This window comes from Squalius cephalus (assembly GCF_949319135.1).
Source record: "Squalius cephalus genome assembly, chromosome: 22".
NCBI classification, from domain to species: domain Eukaryota; kingdom Metazoa; phylum Chordata; class Actinopteri; order Cypriniformes; family Leuciscidae; genus Squalius; species Squalius cephalus.
Genome location: NC_137143.1, coordinates 21,089,982 through 21,105,174, shown reverse-complemented (window position 1 = coordinate 21,105,174; position 15,193 = coordinate 21,089,982). Strand labels below are relative to the sequence as shown.

General features: G+C 38.8%; 1 protein-coding gene across 1 annotated transcript; it reads left to right on the top strand.

Moving 5' to 3' along the window:
- Nucleotides 1-508: 508 nt before the first annotated feature.
- optc (opticin) lies at nt 509-5,223 on the top strand. The gene is made up of 7 exons (XM_079858328.1): nt 509-599; nt 1,408-1,530; nt 2,104-2,269; nt 2,399-2,557; nt 2,742-2,944; nt 3,619-3,714; nt 3,814-5,223. The coding sequence occupies exons 1-7, from the start codon at nt 573-575 to the stop codon at nt 3,982-3,984; spliced, it is 945 nt and encodes a 314-aa protein (XP_079714454.1). The 5' UTR covers nt 509-572; the 3' UTR covers nt 3,985-5,223.
- Nucleotides 5,224-15,193: the final 9,970 nt, after the last annotated feature.

Genomic DNA, 15,193 nt, shown 5'->3' with positions numbered 1-15,193 from the left:
TGCTTAATACACCATGAAATAACATTAAGTCCATTAGTTTAATTCAGACTTTTAAAGGGTGTTCAGTCAGAAACATTTCTAAGGCTTCAGCGAATTGAGTCAAACAATTATGACACGGATTAACTTCTCACTATATTATAAGAAGTATAATGCTTAAATGGCTGGAAACCACAATGGGTGAACTGACCACTCCCAAAACAATCAAAGATGATTCCTGGAAATACAAAATTGTCTTCTGGAACACCAAAAAATGTAAAATGTCATGGGAAAAAAAGGAAAGCTTGCATCTCGCTAGGACACGCGTCTGAAAACCACATGAAGTTAACAACATGCCAGCAGGGAGCGGTAAATTACCAAACCAGGCCGGGTCAGAGACTTCGGCAATGACAGCGATGTAAAATTAGTGGCAGCTGAGCAAACTGACTTGGCCATCCCCCAGCTGAGCTCCCACCTCTCCCCCTCACCTAACCTGCTAGTGTCCTCAATCCTGGCTCAGCAATTCATTGCAAAAACCTCAGGAGAGCACAGGCCAGCTTCCATACAACTGTTCCCCTAAGATCTGCTCTCAGGCCATGGCTGTTCACAGACAAACATCAAAGGTAGGTTTCTTTTCCCCCCTTCCTGCTGTATGAAGACTCCTTAGTAATTAGTCTTATTCCGAATACTTTCATAACGGGGTTACGTGAATAATTAAATAGGCCCAGGAGAGCTCTGAATACTGATGTGTCAGGCTGGAGTTGTAAGGAGTTTATGTGAAGGCAAGGTCGGTGTGGTCCTGATTGTGCTGCATTGAGAAACACTAGATTAGGACCATGAAGATGTGCATTATGGACTCTATCAGTGTTGATTTAGTATGGAGGAAGACGTATGATTCAGATTTATGTAATATTTGGTAGTATATATTTATATATACTTACTTTAGATCGCACACCCCTGTCAGCCTTCTTCACAAAACTTCCATAACCATATAAGACGGATGATAGATTACCACTGTGAACCATACAACTACTTTATTCATGTTTTCAAATGTGTGGAGGGTCTAAAGTGTATTAACTTTCACACTGTCATTATGCGTGATGTTTCTGGCTAATAGGAGTTTACGTGTCTGAGCAGCCGGAAAGAAATGCCCTTAAAGGTTAAACAAACACTGGTGTGACAGGCATCTGGGGCTGTAGACAGAGAACTCCTGCAGATAGTTATTAAATCCCTTGAGGAAAAAAAGAGAAAACATTTCAAAAACCCTAAAATTAAAGCACAATTTTTCAGGTAATAAGAAAGCTAGAGTATAAATTGCATAATGTGAATTATCTTCTTGACACTCTGTGATGTTGAATTCATAATGAGTCCCCAATGCATATCACAAAAGTACTAAGTACATGCACAGATAATTCACTTTGTCTATTATAGATGGTGCTGTATCTTTTTTGGACCCTATTGGGCTTCGGTCTTAGTGCTCCTCCAACTGATCTGGACGCTGAAGCATATGGATTCGATGACACGTGGGATCTGAACTATGATTATGATGAGGAGGTGAGAGGAGGTTTTAAGAGATGATCAAGTTTGTCAGTTCTGTCATCATTTAATCATCCATTGAACAAAATGAGAACGTTTGGATGCATGACATCGAAGTATATTCTTTTTTCTATATAATGAAAGTGAAGGTGGATAAGTGCTATTCAGCACCAAAAATCACAAAAAGCACCATGCAACTCATAACACTATAATTGCTAGAAGCAATAATAATAAAAATATGTTTTGTTCTAAATTGTCATTTTAAAAGATCATTCGATTGTTGAAATTGTATGAATTCATTTCATTAGACACCATTTTTGATGTTACAATCTATTATATAAAGCCTAAAAATGTTTTTGGAAGAAGGTAGGGAACAATATAACATTTGAGCCCACTGACTTCCATTGTACGGACAAATAAAGCAGAGACATTTCTCAAAAAATATCTCATCTTGATTCTTGTACGAAATGAGGGTGAGTAAATGATGACAGATTTTTTATTAACTATATCCCTTTCAGAATAGAGTCACTATGAACCTGCTTATGTATATAGTTATGTTCCGTGTCTAACCTCTCTTTCTTACTGACTGAGGTTGAGACACTGGCTCCTCCTCCAGCAGTCACTCCGCCACCTGCTGTAGTTCCTCCTGAGGACTATGTGGAGGAAGTGACACTGCCGCCCCGTCCAACAAAATCTCCTGTCCCATCCACTTTAGACTTCCATGGTCCGGGCCTGTTTGGGCCCGACACAGGCTTAGGTAGATGGATAAATGGTTTGAAAGTGATAAAAATGCTTTGTTTTTTATTTCAGTCATGAATCTTGCGGCCTCTAGTGGTATGAAACATCATAGCACAGTCCTCTCTCTCTCTCTCTCTCTCTACTGTAGGGATGCCCTCCTGCCTGCTGTGTGTGTGTATCAGTGGCAGTGTTTACTGTGATGACTCAGAACTGACTCAGATTCCCCCTCTTCCCAAAGAAACCACACACTTCTACGCTCGCTTCAACAAGATCACCGAGGTCAAGGCCACAGACTTCATCAATCTCAGTAAGAATCAAACAGACTTCCCTCTTTCTTGAAAACACAAACGTGGTTTTTCAAACATATACTGTATTACACGGTTTACACAAGGCCTGGAATGCATAAAATACTATTTAAGACTTTTAAATCAATTTAATTACGAATCAAACTGAACAATGTTTAAGAAAACTGCACTTAACGGTGTTCTCAGATCAGCTGAAACGGATCGATCTGAGTGGAAACCAGATAGGTAAAGTGAATGAGGCCGCTTTTCGTTCACTGCTTCAACTTCAGGATCTCATGTTGGCCGACAACAACATCCAGGTACTCCCAGAACTCCCAGCTTCCCTGAAGCACATTGATGTTCGCAATAACCAGCTAAGGAGTTCAAGCATGCACGCAGAGGCCTTTAAGGTACGTACAGAACCATCCAAAAGTTTGGGGTCTGTAAGATTTTTTTATAGTAAAAACAGTAACATTATGGTGAAATATTATTACAATAATTTATTCCTGTGATGGCAAAGCTGAATTTTAAACATCATAACTCAGTCTTCAATGTCACATGATCCTTCAGAAATCATTCTAATATGCTGATTTAGTGCTCAAGAATTTTTTCATTCTGCCATTTAACGGCAAAATAAAGATAGATAGACAGAAAGCTTGTGGCTTGTTTTGCAGTAAAAATGTCTAAAGATCATTAAAATGAGATGTATTTACTTGAAAAGCAAAAACCTTGTTTACACTTAAAGGGATAGTTCATCCAAAAAATGTAATTCTGTTGTCATTTACTCACCCTCAAGTTGTTCTAAACCTGTATGAGTTTCTTTCTTCTGTGGAACACTAAAGAAGATATTTTGAAGAATGTTGGTAATCAGATAGTTGACAGTATCCATTGACTTCAATGGTATTTTTGCCTACTATGGAAGTGAATGACTATCCCTTTAAAACAGTGCAGTAAGACCAAATTCACTCGTATTATTTTTGTATTTCAATGTGTATTCTCGTATAATGATTACTTTTCCACGGACAAATAATAAACTGAGCATGATAATGTTATGTTGTTTGTGTTCATTTTCTCTCGTGAGTAGGAGATGAAAGAGCTTCAGTTCCTGTACCTATCAAACAACAAGTTAGACTACATTCCCGTACCCCTACCTGACAGCCTACGATCGCTCCACCTGCAGGTAAAAACAGTAAAAACTCCTGCTACTCTCCTCACTAGTGGGCAATAATGTCTTCACAATTAATGCTATTTCTCTCCCTCTCTTCTACATTTTCTCCAGAATAACAATATACAGAGTATAAGCCCAGATACTTTCTGCAACATTCATGACAAAAACTACATACGGAAAGCCCTGGAGGACATCAGGCTGGATGGCAACCCGGTGGACATCAATTTCTACCCCCAGGCTTATATCTGCTTACCACGACTACCTGTAGGAACTCCCGTCTAGGAAAATGTTCCCTTTTTTTCCCCACAGTTTGTGTGTATGTGTGTGTGTGTGTATTTTCTAAACTTCTAAACTCCTCTGTGACCACAGTAAAATAATATGAGCAAAAAGATCAAATACTTTAAAATGTCACAATCAATATCTAGGAGAAAGTTTTTATTTCCGAGCTTTGTTCTCTTTTAGCCAGTCACGTTAGGTATGGACTCAGTGACTTTGCACTCATTACAATATGTAAAAATGGCTCTGTTGCAAAATCTAGTGAGCGACCTCACCTACATAGGCACTAAGTATACACTAAGGAATGATCTAACTGAAATTCCACCATAAGTGACCAATTTGTAACAGTCTACATAGAGACAAGCTAAAGTTACCTAGTTGCATTAGTAAATGCGTTTTTATCTCACTCATGTTTGCTTTTGTTAACACTCGGTTAGGTTACAAGCACATTTTTAGGATGATTTTTACTGACGCTCTAGTTATTGAATGAATTCTAAGCATCTATACAGTAAATGACAATTCTTTCGATTCATCCACCATTTTGGGTGCACTTTTGGCATTGCAAAATATTAAGGGATAGCCTTCTCCATGGAGGATATGGACTAGGTGATGCTGCCTCACAATTTGTCCATAAAAAGGCAGCGTAAACATGCTAACTACCTTTTGGAACACTCTTCATGTAGAGAGCATGCCAGTGATTTTTGTAGGCAGCTTACTTGTTTGGAACAGAGCTGGAGACATTGACCCATCATGACAAATTGGCAGAAGTCATCAGAGGAAGAGATTAGTGAATTCAACTACTCTTGAATAGTTGTAGTGCCCCTTTTCACCACAATGTGGCGCCCTTCTCCAGTACTTTCTGCCTGCTGTAAACATACTTCTGCATTTCTGTAGACACTCAGCTCCATCTGTCAGGTGTTTGTGTCATTTTATCTCAGATCTTTGAGGATGCACTGTTCTTTATTAATAATGTTTTACGTTTGCTTGATTTATCTGTTTCCCATTCAACAGTTTTGATGACGTATATACTGTAGGTACTCAGCTGCATCTATTTTTAAATCAATTCGTTCATGTACCACTGCAGGTGGTTTCTGAGGTTACTTAGCAACTGTCAAATATTTATAGTTTGACATTTACCTGTGTGCACAATGTAAAGATACTCCTAGATTATTTGCACTGGATGTTAAGCAACTGTAAAGACACAACAAATGTAATCCCATGAGCATGAACAGGTTTTCTCTCACCAAAACGTGTGTGCTCATTCTTTCACAGCTTTGAAGCTATGCCATAAGCGCAATGTCCAATTGGACAAAGCGCCTGGACACAGGTCTTCAAACATCCCACACAGATCCATTTAATGGCGCATTTTGAATGAAGCCAGATTTCTGTCCAAACACTAAATTAAACACAACAGCAGATCATTTAAAGTTTGGCTCTCTTTCACCGCGGTGAGATCAACAGCAGTGGCAACCTGGCATAATAACAAAATGTCCTCAACATCAAACATTCAATTCATGGTAGCACTTATATTACAATGTTATTAATGTTACAAATGTTAATATTATGTTTAAATATTACAATGACCTGTGTAGACCCAACACTATGCAATATTATTAACATGATATGCTAAATAGGCCTAGTTAATAGGATAGTTCACCCAAAAATTTTAATTCTGTCATTTCCCTCAAAGTGTTCCAAACCTGTATTACTTGAAATCTGTGGAACATAAAAGAAGATATTTTGAGAAATGGCTCAGCTTTTTCCCCTTTAATAAAATGAAATGGTTACCAACATTCTTGAAAATATCTTCTAGATATAGAAGAAGAAAAAAGTCAAACAGGTTTAAAACGACATGAGGATGAGTATTTAAATTTTGGGGTGAACTACTACATTCAGAATTTTTTACATGCATAATAAAACAACAGAACTTTGATTTTCTTTTTATATTTTTGATGAATTATTTCCATATTATTATTAATAACTACATTTATTGGAAGATTGCAGTGTTCAGGCCCAATTGTTTCTTTTAAAAAAAACCTGGAAAATACTATTGGCATCTTTTTTAAAATGTAAATTTGTTCATGGTTTGAGGATGAAGGCATGTCACAAAACCTGTTCATCTTGTTTTCTGCCTGAATTTGGTAACTTCTACCAAGTAAGAGATGAATCTGTCCATAAATTTGACTCGCTGCCTTTTACGTCAACAACAGAAGATATGGAAACTGTTTCCATTTAATTCCATTTCTAAATGGGTCATGCTACTCGCAACTCAGTCAGAGCAAACCCACAGCCCATTTTTGGTTTGCAACCCACCAGTTGAGAACCACTGGTCTGCAGTCCATCAATGAACAGAAGAGATAGAGAGCAAGGCTAAGCGCTGCTAATCTCCTAGTACGGTCAAGCTTTATGATCGGTACCATTCCTTTTCCTCCTCCTCTTCTTAGGGCTCCATTCTCCTCGCCCAAATGATCCTCCCATTGTTATTTGCCTTCACAAGGGCTTATATCATCCCTCCTCTCCTCTGTCGCATATGACTCTTTTTTTAACCTCTCCCAGGCAGCCATTGCCAGTGACTCACTTGATGAATAAAGACGAGAGAAAACTCAATCCCTTTCCCTCCAGCTGCAGGAGAGTTTACAGTGAGAGAGGGGAAGGGGTGTTCGAAGCCCAAGCACTACCAGCGGCTAATTGGTACATGAAAAGGAGGAGTGTCTGATATAAGAAAGCGAAGAAATAAAGCGCTTTTGTAAACAATGATTTTGAAAACACGTCGCGTTGCAGCGACGAAGGCTAAGCGTGCACCTGCGTTAATCCCATGGATTTTACATCCCCGTCTCTGTTTCTTTCCCGCTCTGCGCTGGGTCCATGAAGGTGACCTTGCATTCTGCCTGAGCTCATCCATTGATCTCATAACTGAAAGGACTTGCGGGCTTCCCTCCCACATGATTCAGGGGAGGGAGGGGCCGTAGATAGGTGCATATGCTGTGGGGGTGTATTTCAGCAGTCAGCGTGTGTGTGTGTGTGTGTGTGTGTGTAGGTAGTAGGTGAGGAGAAGGGCTAAGGCAAGAGGAATGTTTAAAACACTCATACATCCTCCTTTCAGCCGCCCAGAGCCATCGAATAATTGAGTCGAGCCCCCGCCTGAACAACACGCACACGCACACACACACACACACACACACACACACACACACACAAATAAACATACAAATGCTTTCTCCAGCCTCCCACATGCAGACAAACTCAATCAATTGCTGTGATATCTGAATCTTAGGAGGGACTAGTTAATGTTCTGTAAAGCAGGGTCGCTCCTCTGCATTAAATATGAAGGAGAGTGGAGTAAGATGTGTCACTTCTTTGTGAAATGAGACACATAGAGATAAAACTACTTGTTTGCTGTCAAACCAAATTGAAAAGAGGGCATTTATAACATCACAGAAACATAACCTCACAAGTTAATGGCACAGCTTACCCCAAAGAACTGCACATACTTTATGGCCAGCAGCCATATCACCCTTTATAGCCCAAGACTGGTTGCCCACTGAAGGTAAGCAGGGTTGAGCCTGGACAGTATCTGGATGGGAGACCTCCTGGGAAAACCAGGTTGCTGCTGGAAGATGTTAGTGAGGCCAGCAGGGGGTGTTCACCCTGTGGTCTGTGTGGGTCCTAACACCCCAGTGTAGTGACAGGGACATTATACTTTAACAAGCACTGTCCTTTGGATGAGGCATTAAACTGAGGTCCTGACTTTCTGTGGTCATTAAAAATCCCATGACACTTCTCGTAAAGAGTAGGGGTGAATAATAATCTTGGCCAAATTCTCTCCATTGGCCTTTATCAATCATGGCCTCCTAAAAATAATCCCCATGCTTTCAATTGGCTCTATCACTCTCTCTCTCTCTCTTCTCCATCTATAGTTGGTGTATGGTGAGCGCACTGGCGCCATTGTACTGTGGCTGCCGTCACATCATCAAATTGAATGCTGGACACTGGTGGTGGTTGAGGGGAGACCCCCTGATATGATTGTAAAGCACTTTTGGTGTACAGTAACGCGCTATATAAATGCCTCATTATTATTAGGGGCCAAGCACCGAAGGTTTCTAGGCACCATATTGTATCTGTTGGCGTTCTTATTATTATTCTTCCGATTCTTCCTCTTCTTCCGCTCTGGAAGTCTATGGCTTCTGGGAAAGTTATGAAATTTGGTACAGAAGACAGTCTTAACTGTCACCATAGCAATTTTGAAGTCTCTAACTCAATCCCTCTAGTGCCACCAACTGTCCAAATTTATGTTATGCTAATAACTTTTGAACCGTAAGGGCTAGAAACAAAATTCACCCTATGACATCATTTTTCCATCATAAAAATGTTTCCGCCATTTAGAATTTTTCGAAAAACCTACCTTTTCTAACACCTCCTAGACCGTTGCTCCAATTTTCATGAAAATTGAACCAGATCATCTTCAGACCATGCCGAGAAAAAATGAAGGAATTCAAGTTGATTCGTCAAACCATTCTTGAATAAGGCGCGAAAGGATTTGACGAAGAACACACCAAAATGAATGTGAGGCTATATCTCTGCAACACTATTGCGTATTCTGAGTGTGTGATATGACAACCATGACCTGAGGCTACCTGCATAGTTTCAGATGAAATTTTAAAAAATGCTAATAACATCGGATTAAATTAGACTAGTGTAATGAAACTATACCTCATGCAGAGAACATAGATACCAATATTGCCATAGTCAATCGAACTACGTGTCCGCCATTTAGATTTTCTTTCAAAACCTAATTTTTCGAACTCCTCCTAGACAGTTTGTCTGATTTTCACCAAAAACGAATCGTATCATTTTCAGACCATGCCGGCAAAAGGTTATGGATTTAGTGTTGATAGATGAAACGGCTTACGTATACCACATTAACAAATTTGCTGGCATGATGCCAAAATGAATGCTGATGCTGTATCTCTGCATACTTTGGCATACTAAAACCAAACTTTGTCAATGTCACCTCACTCAGACTACACTACATCAATTTGGTCACAGCACCACCTATTGGTTGAAAATGATAAACCATTAAATCATATTTCTAGTGACTTTATGATTTTTTCAGCCATTTTGTCTAAAATCATCTTAATATGTCTTTAATTGCTCATTGTTGCACTTGGTCTGATGCTCCCGGCCATTCTGGCATGACTTTTCTTTGGCCAAATAATTTGTGTTTTTACATTGGAAATTCACTAACATGATACATTTTTTAGATCTGGAAAAATGCTGTTTTTTTTTACATAAAATCTACTTTACCTGCCGAGTAAAAAATGTACCTTGAAATGCAAAAAAGGTATGTTCATATTTGTAATTAAAATCTAAAAAGTTTAGGAAGTTTAAGGAATATTCCCATATGGTCCAGCTTACCCCATAAATGTGGGGAATAACAATTAATTTAATATCTTAATTGATTCACATTATTGCCAAAATGTTTAATATTCAGTATACTTTAATATAATAAAATAATTTTCATTATTATTATTATTTTTTTAAAGATCACTAATGCACTGCACAGCTTACCTCAAAGACATGTTTTACCCCACACTAATTCATTTAATTAGTAATGACTAATATTTAGCTAAATTAAGTTTTTACACACTGGAAATTCACCAACATGTATGATATATTTTTAGACCTGGACAAATTTGCTTTTACATAAAAATTTACCTGCCAAGCAGAAAATGTACTTTGACATGCAAAAAGTTTTTTTTTTTTTTTTTTGCATAATACTTTTCTTGTGTGCATCAGTATACACAGCTAACAATCTCGGTTCCCAGAATATTCTGGCAATGTTAGTTTTTGGATATAAAAAAAATTAAAACCTAATAAGAATATTCCTAAACCGTAAGGAATTTGTTCCCAAGGAAATATTTAAACAGGAATTCAATAACATTAGAGTAACGTTCTGAGTTTGCTGGGAATGAGAGGTTTTAGAATTACCCCAGTCTCCCTACTTCTGGATGATCAAATCATAGATGCATACGCCATCCCTCAAACTCAAATTCAAAATGTCTAAATAATAGACAGCTGGGTCCTAATCAGTGTAAAGACAAAAGAGAGAAAAAGCCATTGAAACTTCAAAGCATTGTTTCTACTGCAGGGTAGAGTGACGGTTGTGCTGTAGCAGAATGGGGGGAGGAGGAGAAAGAAACAGAGGAAAAGTAGAAGTATAAGAAATATTAAAAGAGAAAAAGAGTGACCAGAGAAAAATAGCTGTACGGCAGGCAAGAACACTGGGGGGCTGGAGTGGGCGTGCGATCAATAACTAAATGTTCTGCCGACAAAGAGAGAGAGTGAGAGAGAGGAAAGAAAGAAAGAAAGAAAGAAAGAAAGAAAGAAAGAAAGAAAGAAAGAAAGAAAGAAAGAAAGAAAGAAAGAAAGAAAGAAAGAAAGAAAGAAAGAAAGAGTAGTGAATTAAAGCACACTCTGGCAGTAGTTCACTTTAATGTGGCACAGAGATGGAGAAATAAATTCTGAGGGCATTTTCTTTACACCACTCTGTGTTTTATTAAAGCACTGCGGTAAATGAAAACACTCATCATTTGTACCTGTGTCACTGTACATCCATTATGAATCTGAATCTGAGCCAAAAGTGGTAGACACTTGATCTGATTTGGTTTGCATAAATTCAGACTGGTGTAATGCCTCACGCTCCTATGAAAATAAAATGTTGCCCACCACCCTGCCAAACACAAACAGCATCAAATTTCACTGACAAAAAAGGGTCATGTCTGGGGCGACAAATACAACCCACATTTGTGTGGAGACAGCTGTCTCAGAAGTATGGAAAAATACGAACGAACGCTGGATCCTGCAACTCGCTCTTCCTTTTGTGGTAGAGGTATGCAGTGAGCTGAGGCCAACCTTTGAAAAGATACTCACTCCCCCAGAGAGTAACGGGACGGGAAGAGTAGAGAAATGGAGGGAGATAGAGCGAGCCAGACTTAAAAACATGCTGCCTCCTCACCCCTTCATAGCCAAGTATGGCAACTAGCCATTCTCCTCTTTCTGAGGAGACAACTGTAGGCTGTACCTACCTGTAGGCTATACAGAAATAGTCAAGTAGCTGTGGTGCATGTAAATTTCCTTTTCACAAAGGCTTGATCGGAAAATGTTTTTCATGTAAATGTGATGTGTATGCAAGTTGAATTTACACTGAATAAATGTAATGTAACATTAATAAATGTAACAGCATTGCGAATCAAATTTCTTTACTGGTTACCAGTACTTTATTTTCAGTAGGGCTTCAATAAATCTTGAACATCCCCTACATATGTTCAGAAACACAATAAATCATATTGCATTTTGAGAAGAGTAAACCAAAGATCTGCCCAGGTGACTGGCTTATGTCTATAATATAATATAATGTTTTATGTACTGTGGGCCAATTATGATCAGACATCATGATGACAGAAAGGTTTTCATCAAGCTGTTTCTGCCTCTTCCCCACCACCTCTCCCTCCTTTAATGCGAGTTTCTCAGAGAATGACATGATCCTCTTTAAACTGTCTTACCTTTAGAAAGGAAAGGTTTATCGTTTCATTGACTCCAGCCAGAGATCTTATCTAGTCTGTGGCTGGAACAAAAAGATCAAAGTGATGCTATTGGGAAACGTCTCTCTCTTGCACCTTCCCCTTCTCCTCTCTCTCTTTCGTTTCTTCTCATTTAAAAAGAACAACAAAGGGAAATCAGGTAATTGGACATTATTAACATGTTTTCTAATCAAAACATTAAACATGCTTAGGTAACACTATATTGGAATTAGATATCAGAGCTGTGTATAACACATCAGTCTGTCAGCTTCGACATGGAGATCACTTATTTGATTGTGCTGATTAATGCAACTGGATTTTAAATGATTGACACATTTGCATTTATGCGTTTAGCAGATGCCTTTTTGCAAAGTTCAAGACTTTGACATGCCAAGCACCATGTTTCACCTGCTGAGTAACAGAAAGACTACACACACAGCAATGGTGAGGCTACCCTAGCCCACTCAGATTGACAGCTGGTCCAACCAACCAAATGTGACACAAGAAAAATTATTTTTATAGAAAAGGAGAAAAAAAAAAAATCACGCATACATGACAATAATAATCGCTCAAATCCACACATTTAGCAGATCTCTCCCGAAACTTTGCAGCGTGTACAGCTGTCACTCATCTTAGTTGAGTTCTGTTATAATCAATGAAGCTGTCTACACTGCACAATGAATCTCTTATTTACATAATGTCTACACTTTGTTATAATGAGAGGATTTGCAAACGTGCAGAACTCAGCACTGGACAAAAACTCCTAACTTAAACATCTCTGATTAGCCATTGCGTTTAAAAAATAATCAGCAGACATGCTGATTGGCTACATTGCTCAGCGCTGCAAAAACATGTAGTAAATAGAAACCTTTGAACCTTCTCCAGAGTGCAGACACAGATACTCAAAGTATCTTTTGCCAGATCACCAATATACTATTATTATTGAGAAAACTGATCCTAGACCAGCAGTTATGGGCATCTTTACCCTCTAAAAACAATCAGAAGCAGCAGCAGACTCTGTCTATAATTATTTAGTTTTGTTCATTGTTCTTATTCTGTTCATTGGTTGTTTTATAAATGTTTTTTTTGGGGGGGGGGGGAATTTGAGAGTAGGCATTGGTCCACCCTATTTCACCATAATATACATTATTTTCCCATAATATACATTATACATCACATTTTTCCAAGATTCTCAAACGACACATCCGAAGATCCTCTCTAAACCTCTTTCTAAAGCTCTCCTTTCTGAGAGCCTGCTCTAGTCTGATTGGTCAGATAGCCCAGTCTGTTGTGATTAGTCTACCACTTACTGTGCATGTCAGAAACGAAACGTCCATTACCATAACTTAACTTCTGCCAGGGCCATTATCATCAAAGATGGCTGACATTCATGAAGGCTAGCATAGATAAGAGCAGGGAGTGCAGTGATAACACCCCTTAGGGTAACAAGAACAATCCACCATAGGCTACACCATCCCATTTAACAATGTTTGCTCCAACTTTCGCGCTAATCGAAGGATGCAGCCTCTGAAGTCCAAGTCCTTTGAAGGATGCATCCTCTGAATTGGGACACATAGCTAATGTCTCCCTCATTGAATCACTTAAAACTTGAATCATTAATTTAACCGATTCGTTCAGTGACTCACTCATACAGACAGTCAGTTGTCGCCACATATTGGAATGCTGATGTATATTGCAGAAATTGAATCACAGAAAATAACTCATCCTAAATACATTCCACTATGCTGTTTTTCTATAGTTTTTCTATGTAAACATGCTGTAGACTTTACTTTACTTTTAACTTCATTGTCCCCAGGGGAAAATTCTTTTCCACAGCACTGCACTTGTTTAACACACACAACATAACCAATATAACACAAAAAGCAGTATCTCACATACTGTATGACACAGCATTTAAAAGTAGTTTAAAGGGATAGTTCTAACTATCCCTTTAACTAAAAAAAAAAAAAAGCCTCTCTAGACCTTTTTATTTCATTCCACTGCCCTGCATCTCGCATTTTAAGCACAAAAACGTATTCTATGTGAATCACCCCTCAAAGTTGGAGTGCCGTTCAGTAAATTAAATTCGAGGACCAGAACTGTTACATAGCAAAAATAAGGCTGACAGATGTTACGCTTAACAGCTACTAAATAGCTAAAGGTGAGGTTTAAAGATTGATGTGTGTGTGTGTGTGTGTGTGTGTGTGTGTGTGTGTGTGTGTGTGTGTGTGTGTGTGTGTGTGTGTGTGTGTGTGTGTGTACGAGTTTGCTGCAAGATAAAAAGCATGCTCTGTGCATCAATAACTGGTCAGGAATTTGGTTTGTGTTGGCCAGAGGGTGACAGACGTTGTGTTTGACAGTTACTAAACAGCAAAAGTTGCTACCTAAACCCTGATGTGTGTGTGAGAGAGCATCCATGGCATGTACACACTGTCTGATGTCAGAATGGTTTCCCAGCAGGTGCATGACTAAGCAGGTGAGAGATTGTGATCAAAATGTGATTTCTTTAATACTGGTTTTCATGTCTATAAGCCCAGTGTGGTTTGTTTATGAACTTTCACATACTGCTCAACAGAGACAACAAAGAGACACTTACAGATACATAATCATGCTTACTAATTACACAATTATGTAGAATCTTTCATTCAGTGAAAAACGCAATGTGGTTAAATTCTTAATTTGTTCATTTTGTGCAGACCTGAGATGTGCCATCTCATAAGACTGTAAAAAGACTTTATGAATTTTCTTTTATCAAGGGTAGTCAAACATAAAACGCGCACATCTCAATTCTATCTCTGCAGAATATTATAGCATTCATTATGAATTCTCCCCGCGCTGAGCTTTGAACACTTTTATCTTTTAGTAGTCAGCAAAGCCAGGCGCTTCTCCGCTGTGAGAAGCATTTAATTGAATTCATTTATCCTTCAGCATGGCCACTGAGGAGATGGTCACTGAATAAAACACTGCAGATGGAGGGCTGCTTGCTGCTAAAGCGGCTAGCTGTTGTGGTGACAGAACAGGCGATCCAACAGATATGACTTCTGGAGGGCTGCCTAGGAGGGAGTGTAGTGGACAGACGATCACTTCTAATTCACTGTTTTCACTCACACCATCAGCACACTGATCTAAAGTGGAAAATGGCTGTGGGTTTTTAGTAATGGGTGTGCCTGCACTAGGTTTCTTCCACAATTGCATGAGTTTAAAATGATTGCCTGATAATGACGGCAGAATCATTGCGGCTGCATTTCTGTGTTCCGTGATTCAGTGTTTGATCAAACACTCCAAGCATGCAGTTTAAAATTGTATCCAATGTACTGTAAGACTGGAAAAACTGGAAGAGAGGGCAACTCTCTGAGAGAACTAAGGATATCAACATTTGAACTCACTCTTGTGCACCATTCGAGATGCAAGTCTCACCTCAGAATCATCCTAATCTACATCTCTTTCCCTCTTCACCCATTCCTTCTCTCTCATGCTAAGATCACCAAAATTCACCCAAGAATCTATATGGTTTAATGTGAATAATTATCATACAGTATTACACATGTTTGGTATCATCTGAAATGTCTCAGTCCGGCTCACTGTAAAAATTCTATGATAAATACGTTATGACAACATGTGTTTTTACATTGCTT